This window comes from Sorex araneus, chromosome 11 (genome assembly GCF_027595985.1).
Source record: "Sorex araneus isolate mSorAra2 chromosome 11, mSorAra2.pri, whole genome shotgun sequence".
Classification (NCBI taxonomy): domain Eukaryota; kingdom Metazoa; phylum Chordata; class Mammalia; order Eulipotyphla; family Soricidae; genus Sorex; species Sorex araneus.
The window spans coordinates 33,101,014-33,116,975 of NC_073312.1; the positions used below are offsets into that span (position 1 = coordinate 33,101,014).

Consider the following 15,962-nt stretch of genomic DNA (forward strand, 5'->3'; position numbering starts at 1 on the left):
TTGCCCAGGTTATTCTCCTTCCCGCCGTGGGTGGACAGACATGCAATGGTAAAAGGGCTTTAAACCAGGAACAAATTGAGGGAGCTTTTCTTGCATTAGGTATGCATACCAGACCCATGATGCAATTAATAGTAGAAGGAAAAAGGATCATGGGACTCCTTGACACTGGAGCAGACAGTAGCATAATAGCCACTAAGGATTGGCCTTCTGCCTGGCCCACACAGGCTTCTGCTCAGCAGTTGCAGGGCCTGGGGTACCTCAGTACCCCAGAAGTAAGCGCACGTCACCTCACCTGGAAGGATGACGAGGGACACCAGGATAGCTTCCAGCCCTTTATACTTAATTTGCCCTTTTCCCTTTGGGGACGAGATGTTCTGGCTAAGATGGGAGTTAGGCTTTGCACTTCTTCGCGCCCTATTGCTGTTTCTGCTGACCAAAATTTATTATAGGGGCCGCTGTGGAAATCATCCCCCTAACATGGTTAACAGAGGACCTGGTGTGGGTTCCACAGTGGCCTTTGTCCTCTGAAAAATTAGATGCAGCTGACGCCTTAGTTAATCAACAATTGTCAGCTGGACACTTACGTCCTTCTGTATCCCCTTGGAATACTCCTATTTTCGTAGTTAGAAAGAAATCCCGTAAATGGCGTTTGTTGCATGATCTTCGAGCTGTTAATGCTCAAATGCGCGTGATGGGGCCTGTACAACGTGGCCTGCCTTTATTAACCACTTTACCAAAAGATTGGCATGTAATTGCCATTGACATACAAGATTGCTTTTTCTCTATCCCGTTACATCCACAGGATATTCCCCGTTTTGCGTTTACATTACCCTCTAAGAACCATGAGCAACCAGATAAGCGATATGAGTGGGTAGTCCTCCCACAAGGGATGACAAATAGTCCCACTCTTTGCCAGCTATACGTAGGTTCCATCATAGCTCCTTTGCGAAAGTGTTTCCCGAAAGTACAATGTGTGCATTATATGGATGATATCCTGCTGGCAGCAAAATCCGAAAACGCTCTTAATAATGCCCTACTCAAATTAACCTCGCTCTTACAAAGTGCCAATTTAATTATTGCCCCTGAAAAAATTCAGAAAGGAACAGTTGTCCAATATCTAGGCGCTAAGATAACCCCCAAAGCAGTACATCCCCAAAAAATTACGCTTCGGCTTGACCACTTACACACGCTTAATGATTTCCAACGTTTGTTGGGAGACATTAATTGGATAAGGGGATACCTTAAATTACCTAACTATGACTTAAAACCTTTATTCAATATGCTTCAAGGTGATCCTTCTCTTTCTTCCCCACGGACTATCACACCCGAAGCTAGAGAAGCCCTTTGCAAAATTGAGCAAGCTCTTACTGCTGCTGGCAATACACGCGTGCAGCCTGAGTTTCCTATTTTGCTTTGTGTGCTTTCAACTTATGGGCAACCTACTGCAGTCCTATGGCAGGAGGGACCCCTTCTGTGGATTCATCCTAGGGTCTCTCCGGCAAAAGCCGTGGAATTATACCCTGCAGCTGTAGCCCGTTTGGCTATGATTGGTATTCAGGACTGCTTGCAATACTTTGGAAAACTTCCAGATGCTCTTATTACCCCCTATAATTCCACTCAAATAGTTTCTTTGTGTAACTTACATGATGATTGGGCGATTCTCCGATTTTCTTTTCCCAATGTTATTGATAATCATTATCCCAAACATCCACTAATGACCTTCTTTAAAACCCATCCGGTAATTTTCCCCAAAGTCACCTCTTATGTACCCCTTCGGGATGTTCCAAACATTTATACTGATGTTTCAAGTACAGGTTGGGGGGCTTATATGATAGAGGGTCAAGATCCTATTCGTATGCAATTTCCAACTACCTCTCCTCAAGTTGTGGAACTCCGCATTGTCTTGACAGTGTTTGAGCATTGCCCCTTTGCTTTCAATTTGATATCTGATTCACGATACGTTGTAAATGCTCTTTGCTCACTCGAGGTAGCAGGACCCATAAAGGCCTCCAGCTCGATAGCCTCCTTGTTATCTGCTTTACAGCAAATTCTTTGGACCCGTGAAAAACCATTTTTTGTCACACATATCCGCTCTCATACAGGCCTTCCGGGTCCCTTAGCAGAAGGCAATGCTTGTGTTGATGCACTCACTAGACCATCTTGTTTTGTTATTCAGTCTCCTTTATAATTAGCAAAAAATTTTCATGACCGTTTCCATGTTTCTTCTCGGACCCTTCAACATAGATTTCAAATCCCTCAAGCCGAAGCTCGGGCAATTGTTTTACATTGTCCACACTGTGTCCCTTTTCTTCCTGCCCCCTCCATGGGCATAAACCCTCGTGGTCTTGTGCCTTTACGCATTTGGCAAATGGATGTTACACATTTCTCGGAATTCGGCAGGCTCAAATATCTCCATGTATCTGTGGACACGTGCTCCGGTATCATTCATGCCACTCCCCTTTCTGGGGAGCGGTCCACAAATGTTATCTCTCATTGCCTTGAAGCATGGGCAGCCTGGGGAATCCCAGCCCAACTGAAAACAGATAATGGTCCGGCATACACCTCTGCTAAATTCACCGCATTTTGTGCCCAGATGGGAGTCTCTTTATCTCACGGCCTCCCGTATAACCCACAAGGACAGGGCATTGTTGAGCGTGCTCATTCCACCCTTAAAGCATGCCTAATAAAACAAAAAGGGGGAGTTGGCCTGGGACGGCCCCCTCGAGAAAGAATCTCTATTGCACTTTTTACTTTAAATTTTTTGATCATTGATGATAAGGGCACCTCCTCTGCAGACAGGCATTCTTCAAAGATTCCTGTGTGCCAAGGATATGTTAAATGGAAAGATATCCTTTCTGGTGAATGGCATGGCCCGGACCCCGTGTTAACCTGGGCCAGGGGTTCTGTTTGTGTTTTTCCACAGGACAGGGCAGAACCAGTGTGGATTCCTGAACGCCTGACACGGAAGACCGCACCTCCAGTAGACCAAGAGGTGGAAACTGGTGCTCCTGCTCAGCCTGGTTTCTGTGATGATACGAGCTGAAGAAGCAGCTTTTTGGGCCATTGCTACAACTTGGCCTGCCCTAATCCCTTCCGTTCCCACCTTAATAAGACCTGAGTAGAAGTCCCCTCTATTTTATCAAAGAGAGGGTGGAGGTGGGAGTACTTCTATCCTTATTGCTTCTCGCTGCTTTGGGTTTTTGCCCGGTGTCTATATAAAATGCAGCAAGTACAACTATTTACAAAGGCGTGATATTTGCAGGTATCCCGGCCCTGGAGGCACAGCAATCCCCCAAGCTTTGGCTTGCAACTTCGAATCAATAATCTCACTCAGAACAATCAGGTCTAGCTGGATGTAGCAAAAGGTATTATGCAGCTGAGAGCCCTTAACTGCAGGGGACCTCCTGTAGTTGAGGAGTTTGAAAGGGTGCATTATACCCACCTGACCCTTGGACCAACCTAAGACAGGGACCTACAAGCGAGAGGGCTCCCAATGACGGGTAAGGCCAAGGGGGCCGAGGTCGCTACGCAGACTTGCTGTTCTAAAACAAAAAAGGGGGAACTGTGGAGAGCCACCATGGGACCATGCTTTGTAGCGCTCTTTGTAATCAACACCTGTGTGCTTCGAAAACAACTCCTAATAAGGAAACAGGATGTCTTGTCACCGCCCATAAGCTGTGACTAACCTATCAGATGCGGACACGTGGGCATAAGCAGGCAGCGAGAGGTATATAAGGGGGGAGGTCACCTAGCTAGTGGGTTCTCCCTCATGCGTCCCTTTTTCCGCCTTACTCCACGTCCCCTTTCCTGATTTCTTCTCTACGCATGAGAAAGTTCCTAAATAAATCGCAGCCAAAAGGATCTCCGAGTTGCGTGTTTCTTCGCTGGACGAAGCGGCGCGCGACAATACATAAAGAGAAATAAAGCATATTCATAGATATTGAGAAATTTATATAATACTATAACATGAGTCAATTGGATTGCTTTTTATTCCTTTATTTTCTCAGGTAGAAAATTTGTATTGTATGCAAATTTAGAGTTAAACTTCACAGCTTTAAAATGGAAAATCACATCGATGTTTCTAATTTATAAATTATTACTTAGTTGAATTTCAGAGCATTAGAATTGCTCCACAACAAGGATTCAATGGGTTAAAACTTGGATCACAAACAGTACCTGTGAATCCTAAAATCTTATAGAGTTCTGAGGTTATAGCAGTAATATTTAATTTTCTTCAAGAGGCTAAAAGAATCATTTAGCAGAGTTCTTGGGAGTTTTAGTACCCAGACTTCACCCCTTATCCTAATAATCAAATTCTAGTCCAACTACTAACCATGGCTGAAGCAGAGGCCACTGTGTTATCAAGGATATCTGGCTTTCTTCCCCTTTAAGCTTCTTCAATTTTTTTTCTACTCATGACCCCTTTCTATCTCAGAAGTCCAACATGGTGGAGCACTGCCAATCACCTTGGATTCATTAGACATTTGATATTGAATTAGTTTTTCATCACTGCAGAATCAGGAACCTTTAGGTGTTGCCAAATTTTGGGGAAACACCATATTCAGTTACATAAAATATATGGAGTCATACTATAGAGTTTAAAAAGATAGGCTCTACGTTATCCTAAAGAGACTAAATATACTAAACATATGAATAGGTAAAGCCAGAAGAGCCATGCTGAGTATACAGAATAGTGTATGGGAAATAGAGAACCAGGTTCATTCCCTTAGTCAGAATCAAAAGTAGTAGTCAGAAAGAACCAAAGCTAAAGCCAGAAATGGAAAGGAGGCAATACCTACATAAGATTAAAAAAAAGACTGGTGGACCCTAAGCAGTTCTACATGGGCAGATAGGTCAGGAAATGGAAGCTGTCCTATAGAGGAATTCTCTGTTAACAAGAAGGGGCAAATGAAATTTGTAATCCAGAAGACAGTCCTTATGTTCCACACTGAGACTCTTCAGGGGAGAAAACCCTGGGTAGGCATTATTTGGAGAACAAATATGCAGCACTAAGTATTAACCACAGTTTTACTCTTGAGATTTTTATCCTCATGTTATATAGTACACAAAGTCTTTTCTATGGCACTTCTTTGTAACATGGGTTGGAAAATGAAGACTTCATTGGAATGGTAGATCAAGTCTTTGTGGACTGAATACTTACAAAGATATGAAATTTAAGAGATAATATTAGAAGGAAAGGTAGTTTAAAATTTAAGATTATATTAGAGCTGAATGGCTAAAGGTCAATCTCCTTTATAAAATAAATTTTAAAACTTGGATAAAATGAAAATGTTATCTAATACATCTGCTAAAATTATAAAAACCAACAGAATGCCTTTTCATATTAATTTTATTAGTGCTTATAAAATAAAAACAATTTATGAAAATACTTTCCTTTTCAACATAGACTACAATTCTGCAAAATATACATATACATAATTGTTATAATACATGTCTATGTATGTATCCTGGGCATTATAAAAGTGTTGAAGAATTACCCTCTGTGAAAAAAAGTTGGGAGAAGAAACATTTTGTGACATTCAAGCACTTAACCCACACAGTTGAAATAAAACATTTATCTAATGTATAGGCCCAAAGGGATTTAACTTTCAAGGTCCCATAAATTCTTTTACTGTGCAAAGTAAAAGAATTAGGAGAGGTTTCCTGAGAGTTAATTAACCTTAGGTAGCTCAAATAATGGTTTATTTTCCATATTTTATCATGGGACGAAGGGAGGGGGGAAAAGGCCACAGAAACCCATCCCGGGTAAGTTTCCTCCCAAGCATCCCAAGCATATAGAAGCAAGACTTCTACTGGAGAATTTCTAGCCCCTGAGTTCTAAAATGCTCCAATTCTAAAATTATCTAAGGTACTTGCAAATGGTGTGTTTGTAACTCTAAACTCCAGTACTGAAAATTAGGCTAAAGTTATAATGATAGAGATGACTCTCCTAATCAGGCTTCATTTAGGATTTGTTAGGTTGAAACCATTTGAAAAAATCCACAAGTCAAAAATTCTCTTCTGATATTACTGGAAATGGTCCTTTCTCACCAGGGCATAACCCTTAGAAGCCAAGTTCCTTCTCACTTTGGAAGAGTTGTGATTAGTGGGTGGGAAAGAACCTATAATCTTTCAAATGTTGAGGTTTAGGAAAATAATAGATGCTGGTCTTGCACAATAAGAATTGGAGGCCATTACTGCCTAACCATTAAAGAGTTCAAAAAATGTGTTGCATGTACTCCCTACTTCCTGATTTAATCTCTCAAGCGTTCCTAGATACTAAATTCTCTCTTTTCTTATTTTGTTTGGTTTTGTTTAGGGGCTATACATGGGGATGCTCAGGTCTTTGCATTCAGGGATCGTTCCTGGCCTGCTTGGGGGACCATATGGGATGCCAGGGATGGAACCCAGGACAGCAAGACAAACACCCTACTCACTGTGCTATTTATCCAGACCCTAAATTCTCTTTTTAACTCTAGAGTGTTGGCCTGTTGAAGTTCCAGATATAAATATATGTTGCTCAAGTTCATGATGTTAGTATCATGGTGCAGCATTGACATTTAATATCATACTGACACAGTAATTTTTTCCATTCAAAAAATTACAAAAAAGTCAACAACCATGGATTTTACATTTAACATAACATGAAGCATTACTACTACATGTAATTTCATAAAGGAAAAAATCTATAAAAATAAGTTTAATAGGGTTGATGTACTTTTAAAAAGTTACTTGAAAAATATATGTTCCAACTTCCTCTAATATTTGGTTTGGAGGGAAAGAGAGGTATCTATTAGAGGGAACCATAGGAAATTATGGTTTTTGTAATGTTAAAAAGGTAAAAATCCCAACCATTTTACATGGTCCCACCTAATGAAATCCTGAGAAAATTTTATTTGGTTGGCATCACGCTATAAATTCAAAAAAAATCTCTAGAAAAATTACATTTCTGATGTGTGGAAACATGCCAGGATGGAAATGTGCACAAAGCCCATGCCAAGTTTCCTCTTGTGTAATTTATAAACCAGAAATCTTCAAAAGTTAAGAAAAATTTTGTGCAGTTTTAGAAAAAAAAGACAAAATAATTGAATGATAACAGCCAGTACTAAAGCGAACAAAGCAGAAAACTATAAGATAAATTCGGTTATTTTAAAACTTGAAAAAGTTTACATATAGAAATTCCAGCATTGAAACGAAAAGGCACAAATATGGATTGAAAAATGATAAATCATAAAGCCTTGAAAATAAGGCCAATTCAGTCATACTGTGAGCATCATTAAGTAGGCACCTTGCCCAAGTGTCAGCTTTGGCCTCCTAAACGGAATTATGTTTCAAATGAATTATCAAACGTATTTATTATAGCAGCATCATTATCAATAGTTTTCTTCTACACTAAAAGAATGTCTGGAAATTTCCTCCTTCCACGTGGTCTGCAGTACCAAAAATACAATCTAAAAAAATACACCTATTCATAATAGTTATAAACGTTGTTTATGAAAAGGACTAATGAGCTAGTCCTTTTTCTAATGCCACCCTAGCAAGAATGGGGAAAGAATCCAAAAAGAACAACAACAGCAACAGCAACAACAAAACTGACGGGGGAGGAGGGAAGAACTGCTCTCCCAAACCAACTGAGTGCTCTACGACTAGAGACATACCACATTCAAAATGGTACGCTACGGAATCTATCCAGTCCCACGGGTGCAGGAAATGCACATTCTCCAACGTGGTGTGCAAGCGTGGTGCCTGGAGTGGGTGGGAGCGCCCAGAAACCTGACACACGGGGCCAGGTGCTGCTTCACTTGGAACCCTGGCACCATTTCCGAATGGCGGCCCCCGTGCTGCTGGCTACGACGCACAGAGCGCCACCCACTGTCCACCAGGTGGGCATGTCATTGAAGAACAGAATCTGAAAGATGAACGCGAAGACCACGTCCATGGTCTTCATTATGGAAACGAGTCCTGCCTTCTCTATCTGGAGGGCCTTGGTGAGGAACACCTGGCCGCCCAGGCCAAACAGGCCAATCAGGACAAGAAATAGCCTGTCCAGCCCGCAGTTGGGCAGGCTCCACGCTCCCAGGACAAACAGGATGGCGACGCACTCCATGAGGCCGAGTACTACGTAATACCAGATGCTCAGAAAGTAGTCCACGGACACCCCCATCTTCCTGAGGATCACGAGCGTCCCGGCGCCGAAGACGGCGTGTCCCACGGCGGCAAAGGTGCCCTTCAGGTGGACTGAATAGCGCTGGCCGGCCTCTGTGCTGCTGGACCCAAACAGAAACGGTGGCCTGACAATGAGGATCACGCCGGTGATGGCGAACACGGTGAAGAGAGCGTCCCAGGGGCTGTACTTCTCCTTGAGGAATATCCAGGCAAACAGAGACGTGAACACGGGGCTGCTGAACGTGATGACCGTGGTGTCGGCGAGCGATGTTGCCTGCAGAGCGTAGTAGAAAAGGACCATGGCAGTAGAACCGAGGACGCCTCTGAAAATGAGTAAGATCCGCTGACCCTTCGGGCCTATAAATCCAGTTCTGTAAATTCAAATGAAGGAATGTAATATTAATGGAAGCTGGCGTTTGTTATTTTAAGTTATTATTTTAGAGCAAACGTTATTTTCAAGGTCCCATATATCAAAAAATAAGGGAATAGTAAATGATCACAATGCAATATTACTTAAAATTTCTAAGTATACGGAATGACATTAGTATTCATAGTATAAGCAAAAAAAAAATGGCATGAGAACTGCTTAAAGTCAGTAAACATAAGTACTGCCTCTATGCAAGTTTGCAAAAAATAGGACAAAATATGTTGAAAGTCTTTATTTTGGTTATACCTTAAGAGACAGAAACCTTTTTTTCTTCTATTTATTTTCCTTTCCTTGATTTCTCCTGTTTTCTACAATAAAAATACTATTTCATAATATAAATAATTTCAAGAGTAAGCTACTCTACATGAGAAAACTTAGTCCTGACTAGTATGAATTTTCTGCTTTTATTAGTTTTTCTGTAGAAGTTTAAGTGATGCAAAATTTGCTTCAGTTATTGAATCTGAGACATCTTTTCATTAGGAAAAAATTTTTAAAAACTAAAAAAGGACATGAGAATAATAATTACTACTAATAACTACTACTCCATCCCCCCAATACTGAATAATTACTAAGCAGAATATAGATTCCTGGCTGGATCTGTGCAAAAGTGGGAAATCTTTAGGGCACATCAAGGCATAGCATGAAGAACCCATATCTTGGAACAAAGTGTGGTCCATTCTTGGAGGAGCTAAGTCTTCTATGAGAGTCAAACCAAAAATAGGTCAAAACAGATTAATATCAGACATTTAAGGAAATTCTTTCAGAATCTTCCTCTGACAATACATTTATTCTGAGAAGGGGAAGATGATTATCTGAACCTCACTGGTCCGCTGCCACCCTTAGAGACTTCTAAAGTCTCGTCATCATTTTCTAAAGTTCTGTGGTTTATCCATTCTTACACAGGAATTTCTGACACTGCTCAGAAAATCCCTGGGATTCAGGGTAAAATAAATTTATGTGAATTTGCACTCTGCTGCAGATATAAGGAGATTTGGGTGGCAAGCAACTGAGGGTATTTTTGTTTGGAGTTTGAGCATCTTTTTTCAAAAAGAGGAAGACCTGGCAGCTGGCAGGGATCCAACTGGTATCTCTTCCAAGGGGTCTACTGACACAGGGAGAGGAAGCATAATTTAAACCTTGAAACTGTGTGGAGGTCCATATGGACCAGAAAGAGGGGCTGGTTGGGTGAGCAGAAAGGATGGGGAATGAAGGCAGCTTCATATATGGTTACATTCCAAATAAAGTGCTCTAATCCATAATAAATATTATTCGACTCCTGCAATCACCTTGCAGGGTAGAAGACAGAGAGTGTAATTTCTTGCAGTTCACAGATGAGGAACCTGAATATGAAAGTAAGTTCTTGCTCAGTATTACCTTTCCATGCCCCCTATTATCCTAACGAAAACTCAGTTATTAATACTGTAACCTACTGTCTACCCTGGTAAGAGAGCAGTCTGTTCTATGCAATGAAATCCAGGACATTAAAAGACACCACCACTTCCTCTTGTTTATTTTTTTTCATCCAAATACTAGTTATGCCAAAAAAAAAAAAAAGAAGGCAGAGTGGTAGAAAATGGAATTATACAAGAAAACCTTTGTTCTCCAAAGTAGGGGTTGTGAATAACTGAATGTTTCCCCCCCTTTGTTAAGTATATGGTTTATGCTTATGAGAGAATCTTCTGTGGGTGGATCATTGTGTTTTTTCATAATCAGAGACAAGGGGTGTACAAACTGACAAGTCTATGAGAGACAGATACTATAGAAAAAATAATTAAGCAGGTCAAAATATTTACTAATGTTTATTGATAGCTTGTTAAGAAATACTTACTTTCTGTATATTAAGCAAGGAATAATGACTAGCATTTGGAACACACATCGAAATCCACTAATTTCTACAGCATGGACATCTTGTACTTTTTTAACAAACACAGAGCCCACTGAGAAAAGGAAGGCAGACAATAATGTGTAAACTAAGCCAAGTCCAGGACAGGGTTTCTTCTTGGCTTCTGAAAAAGATTAAATTCTGGTTAGTCCTTTTTTCCAAGTGCACGCTTTATCATTTTCACTTAGAAATCGAGAAAAAAATAAAGAAACCATGTTAATGGCTAACAGGTTATAACATCTTACCTCCTAGTCATGTCCATTCTCGAAATCTGAGCTTTTTGTTCCCTGACCAAGAGTGAAAAACCACAGAGGAAGGCAATAATTTCAACCTGGATTTTAAAAACTTCAGTTTCGCTCTATAAAATGGATTCCCTTTGGCTCACTAAGGAATCATTCCTCACTTACAAGTCAAAGGAAGGAAAAAGCTTGGCAAGATAGAGACAAATCTCTAAAAAATACTTGTCAAGATGGCTAGAGAAAAACACGTCAAAGGATAATATTTTATACTACCTCACTTGTGAACTGAGCTTTAGAAACAAGTGTCCTCTTCTACAAAAACAGCTTATATCTCCATTAAATGGCTATTTGTTAAATATCTGATTTCTCTAACAAGCTGCAAGCTCCTTTGGGGTTGGGATTTTGGGTGCTTTGTTCATGGCTAGCATATACATATCCCTGAATAAAAATATGCTGAGTGAAAAGAGAAAATTTCATAGAAAGATGCAGAGTTAAATACCACTGGCAAAGGCATAATCTTAGAAGGCTTCTGTTTGTTATTCTAAATAATTAATCAAGCATTTAATGTTGCATGACTTTCCTTCCATTTGGAACATAAACTTTTGGGGACAAGGGACAAGGGCTGGTCATGTAACCCTCTGGCTCCATTCACTTTTTTTTAAAAAAAAACAACAACAACCTGTAACTGCTATTTAATACCAACTCTGAGGTTTTATATGAAGCAGAAAATTTCTGCTTTCTCCAGGCTGTATTCAATCCGTTAACGGCAGTAAGAATATTAAACTTATGTTTATTTACTGCCTCTAGGATAGAAGTAGAACCTGCTTTTAGTCTTGTTCAAAGAGAAAAATTGAGCAGGTGAGAACTTCCAAAGAGAGGTCATGCATGGAGAAATATATTCTTTCCTCTTTTGAAACTAACATAAAAACAAAGAGAGAATGATATGGACACAGTGACTCTCTCCTCAGGTAAAAAAGTTGAAGGTGTTTAGACACAAGCAATTTGCAAAAAACTGGAACAGTCATTCAATCTAGGAATTTATAATTTGTTACTCAGCAGTGTAATAATCATAAGATTTACTCCTAAGTGACAAGTATTCTGCAAATCAGAATGAAACTATGATGATGGGGACTTTCTGCAGCTTGAACTTAATAGCAGTTTTTGTAGTAAAACATGTCATTCTGGTGAGAGACATTACCTCTTTCTGTTTTAGATGCACAACTGAAAAGAAGATTCTGGATCTAGCTGTTGTCCTAAGTTTTTATGTTCTCAGAGCCAGAATAATCCAGATTTTGCCCTATACCTATGTGACTGCAGAAATAAACTGCACACACCCATTTAGCCTATGAGAAGGAAACCTTAGAAAACTTCTCAGCTAAGCATCACTAAAGACATATCTTGGCTATGGTTAGCTTTAGTTCAGCTCCTGAAATTTCAGAATTCAGGCACAGATAAAATTATTTTTTTTGTAAAAGAAACCCCACCCATACTTAGAAACTACACCCTTGAAGAGAAGAGAACAAGAAGATCAAGGACAGAAAACATCTCTCTGGACTATTTCAAGGATCTTCTCCAATCTAAACTCTAGGGATATTTTAACTTAACATGATATTTTGAACTCTTTTAAAACATAATTTTACATTTTGAATGATTTTTTCCCTTAGAACATACACATACACATACACATATTTCCTACCTATAAATATTTAATGTCCATGCTTTCTGATTAGAGCAGAACAACTATTAGAAGGCCAACCAGACCCTGATGTTTTATTATTAATTTTTTTTCTTTTGGGAGGTTTTAGAGCTACACCTGGCCAGTGCTCAGGGGTCACTCCTGGCGCAACTTGGAGGACCATATGCAGTGCTGGAGATGGAATTGGGTTGGCCACATGCAAAGTGCAAAGCAAATACCCTACTCTTTCTGCATCATAGAACTTGATATTTTATTGACAGTGGGAACTTGTTCTAGTCAGGCAAATCTTGGTCTCTTACTAAAAGTTCTCTCTGTAAATGGAAATGAGCAAGACAATAGCATGGTACAAAGGGATATTCGTTTCTGCAATGAGTTTCCATGTTCATATACCACTACAAACTACAAATTATCTAATAATTTGGCAGTCAATTCAAAGTAAGTAGCCACAGTGGTTTTTGCTGACATAAGAAAACTGAAAACTTTCTCAGGTTTTCTCTCATTTGCCTTCAGGGGGGTTAGTCACAGTCCTGGATGGGAATGAGAAGCACCTGAGCAACTTGTAAAAATTGTTTTCCAAGTCCTACTCCAAACCCCTTGAAACAGAATCTCTCTAACTGTAAAAATCTCCTCTAGTTTGAGAACCATGGCTATGCTAGAAAACTCCTACCAGGGGAATACAATGTACAGATCTTAGACAACCTCTCCTCCTTTCAGTCTAAATTCTTCACTTTTCCTGAAGAGGATCAATAGATGTTTGGGATTGGACTTGTTTACAGGGCCTGTAAGCTTTATACAACTTAATAAAATGAGTAATGGTTTCAGCCTTCACTTGAAAATCAGCTTTGTTGAGATAACCAATTAGATTAAGCAGCTAAAATAGTGTAATGACCAAATTCAAGGCCAATAGTACAATAATTTAACATTTTTCTATGGCAGTTTCAGAATATTATCTAGTTGCCTTACTCAAAACAAGTTTTATTGTTAGCAAATTTCTTTGAAGTTAAAAGACAGCACTACCTTCTTAGATTTAATCACTTATATAAGCGTCACAAGTGTCACTTGTCAAGTGCTACCTGTGTGTACAGTCTTTTTTTAGTTCACAAATGGGAAATGTTTAAGAGTATGCAATTCCACTTTCCTACTACTGTTTAAGAGTTTGCAAGGACTAATTTCACCTTCCCACTAGGATAAAACGGACCACCTAACAGGAACGGCATCTGGTCAATCCAGAGTGGGTAAGGTCTGCTCTAGAGAAAACAGGCCATGCAGAAACAATGAGAATTCTGATCGTTTCTGTTGGCATTTAGGGACAAAAACTGTTCATGAATCATCTTCCCGAGGTCTGTGTCTCTAAACTGTGGGAAAGGAAGAGGAGGAGGAGGGAAAAGTAGGTTGAGGTAAGAGGACTGAAATCCTGGGTGACACTCAAGGGTGGTGACCCAGGGGTGGTATGGACTGTGTAACTGGCTCATGAAAGGAGATCTGCTTATTTCTTTCAGGAAAGTGCTCCAAGCCAGGAGGGTGGTGGAATTCAAGGCGGCACAAGCTTTGAGCAGTGCTGTGATCTTTGGAAAGCTTTCTTTCTGAGCTAGCTTTCTGGTAAACTGGCAGGACCTATGGTGGATGTTGCCCAGACCTGTGCTTATCTTCCCCATACAGGTCAGATCTTTAAAAAACAAAACAAAATCGCCCGACCCCCAAGTCCTCTCTTTCCTGGGCCTCACTTTCTTCATCTCTCTAAAGAAAGGGTTGAGCAATAATTTAAAAGAAATTTTTCCCCTTAGACTCTGACCACAAAAAAGGGAGGGGGGATGGCAGCGGGGAAGAAAGCGGGTTGATAGGGTGGAAGGGGGCTGCGGTGGAGGAATATTGGCTCGCGGGTGGTGGGCGTGCTGCGGTTGCATTACAACCTAAAACAGGTAGTTTTGTAGACCGTTACCTCAACAGAATAAAATTATTGCGGGGTTCCCCCCCGCGTGGAAGTCCCTGGCTTTGGCACACAGAGTCTGTAAACCTCTTTACGTATCACTGTGTCTCTGTTTCATTTTGCATCCGTTGTTTAAAAAAAAAAAAAAGTGTCCTTGTGGACCCCAAAGGTTAAGAACCTGTGGCCCCACTCCATTCTGCTTTCACAAGATGCTGAGCCTTGGAGGCAAACAGTTCCTAGACGCGATGCTTTCAGCCCGTTCGCACCTAGCTAGCTCCGTTTCCCGGGTGTGCTCCCTCGCTCGCACACGCCCCCAAACCCCTCACACCCTCGGACCGGGACCCCTGGAGCGGCCCACGGACTCCACGCTCCAGCCCGCAAATACGTTCGTCACAAAACTCGTTTTAGAACCTTTTAGAAAAGGTTCAAGACAAAACCAGAAACTTTATCCGCTCGTCGCGCTGGCGGACACGCAGGGACGTAGAGGGGTGGTGGGGGGAGAGGCGGGCGGAGGGTAGATGGGAGCCCTGGGCGGGGGTGGGGGGGACTAAGACTCTGCAGCACTCCCCTCCACCCCCCGCCCCCAGGTGACAGCTCGAGGGTATCCCCGAGCTCCGGGCAGGGCGAAGGAGAGCACGAACGCCGGCTTCAGGGCACGCCGTCCGGCCGCAGGCGCCGACCCCCGGCCCGTCTCTCCGCGGGCTGCGGACCCCGCACTCACCCGGCTGCGCGCACGAGCTGCACGGCGCCGAGAGGCACAGCCCGCACCTGCCGCGGCCGGGCGTCCCCGCCGGCTCGGCGGCCGCCGGCTCCTCGCCCGCGCCCGGCGGCTCCCCGACGGTCAGCGGCAGCCCGGACTCCACCGGCTCGGCGGCCCCGGCGCTGTCCAGGGGCCGCATGGCACGGCCGGCGCTCTCCCCGCGGCCGCCGGGCATCTGGCGCCCGCAGCAGCCGCTCCGCTGCCCGGGCTCTTCCGGCCGCCGGCGCCTGCCAGGCGCATGCGCGCGCGGCCTCGCCTCCTCCCCACCCTCGGCTCTCCCCAACTCCCGTGGGAGCGCCTGTCCTCCGCTGCCCTCTTACCCTCGCCGCGGTGCTCGCTGCGGTGGGCAGGGAGGATGCGGTGGGCCTCCAGAGCGCACGCGGGGCCGAGGGCGGACGTCCGGCCGCGGCGGGCGGCGCTGTGGAGCCCTCCTGCCCCGGGCGGGGTACCCCGGACGCCTTTCTCTCCCCGCGAAGACAGGGACGCCCGTGGGACCTGTGGCCTCCTCTCGTGGCAGACCATCTGCTAGCGAAGAGAGTACGTGGCCGGGCCCGTGTTTCAGCACCTAGGGAGGGTCACTGCAAGCTCTGTCTTCAAGAATTAAGGGCTTTCTGTTGTCTTGATGCCACTTACCCAGGGAAAGTAGAATCTAAACTACTTTGGGGTCCTAAAGGGCCAGGTTCGCTCATAACCGTAATGATAATAGGTCTGTTCAACGGGATGTGCAATTCGTTTAGATGTTTCTTTTAACACATAGTCATTCCTTCTTGATGATCTTTGCTTTGGATTTGTTCTGGTTGCTAACTGAAGCATCCTAATTTGGCTGGATTTCAGAGTTCAATAATCTGATGTAATTACACCCCGT

General features: G+C 42.6%; 1 protein-coding gene across 2 annotated transcripts; it reads right to left on the reverse strand.

The window, feature by feature from the left end:
- Positions 1–5,332: 5,332 nt before the first annotated feature.
- SLC35G1 (solute carrier family 35 member G1) lies at positions 5,333–15,294 on the reverse strand. Of its 2 annotated transcripts, XM_004607525.2 has the most exons (3): positions 15,059–15,294; positions 10,422–10,599; positions 5,333–8,537 (listed from the first exon to the last, which is right to left on the reverse strand). In XM_004607525.2, exons 1-3 carry the CDS (start codon positions 15,270–15,272, stop codon positions 7,799–7,801), a joined length of 1,131 nt encoding a protein of 376 aa, XP_004607582.2. In that variant the 5' UTR covers positions 15,273–15,294; the 3' UTR covers positions 5,333–7,798. The 2 variants fall into 2 exon arrangements, with proteins under 2 accessions (XP_004607582.2, XP_054975626.1); XM_055119651.1 differs by lacking the exon at positions 10,422–10,599 and having other exon boundaries at positions 15,106–15,294.
- Between the last annotated feature and the right edge of the window lie 668 nt (positions 15,295–15,962).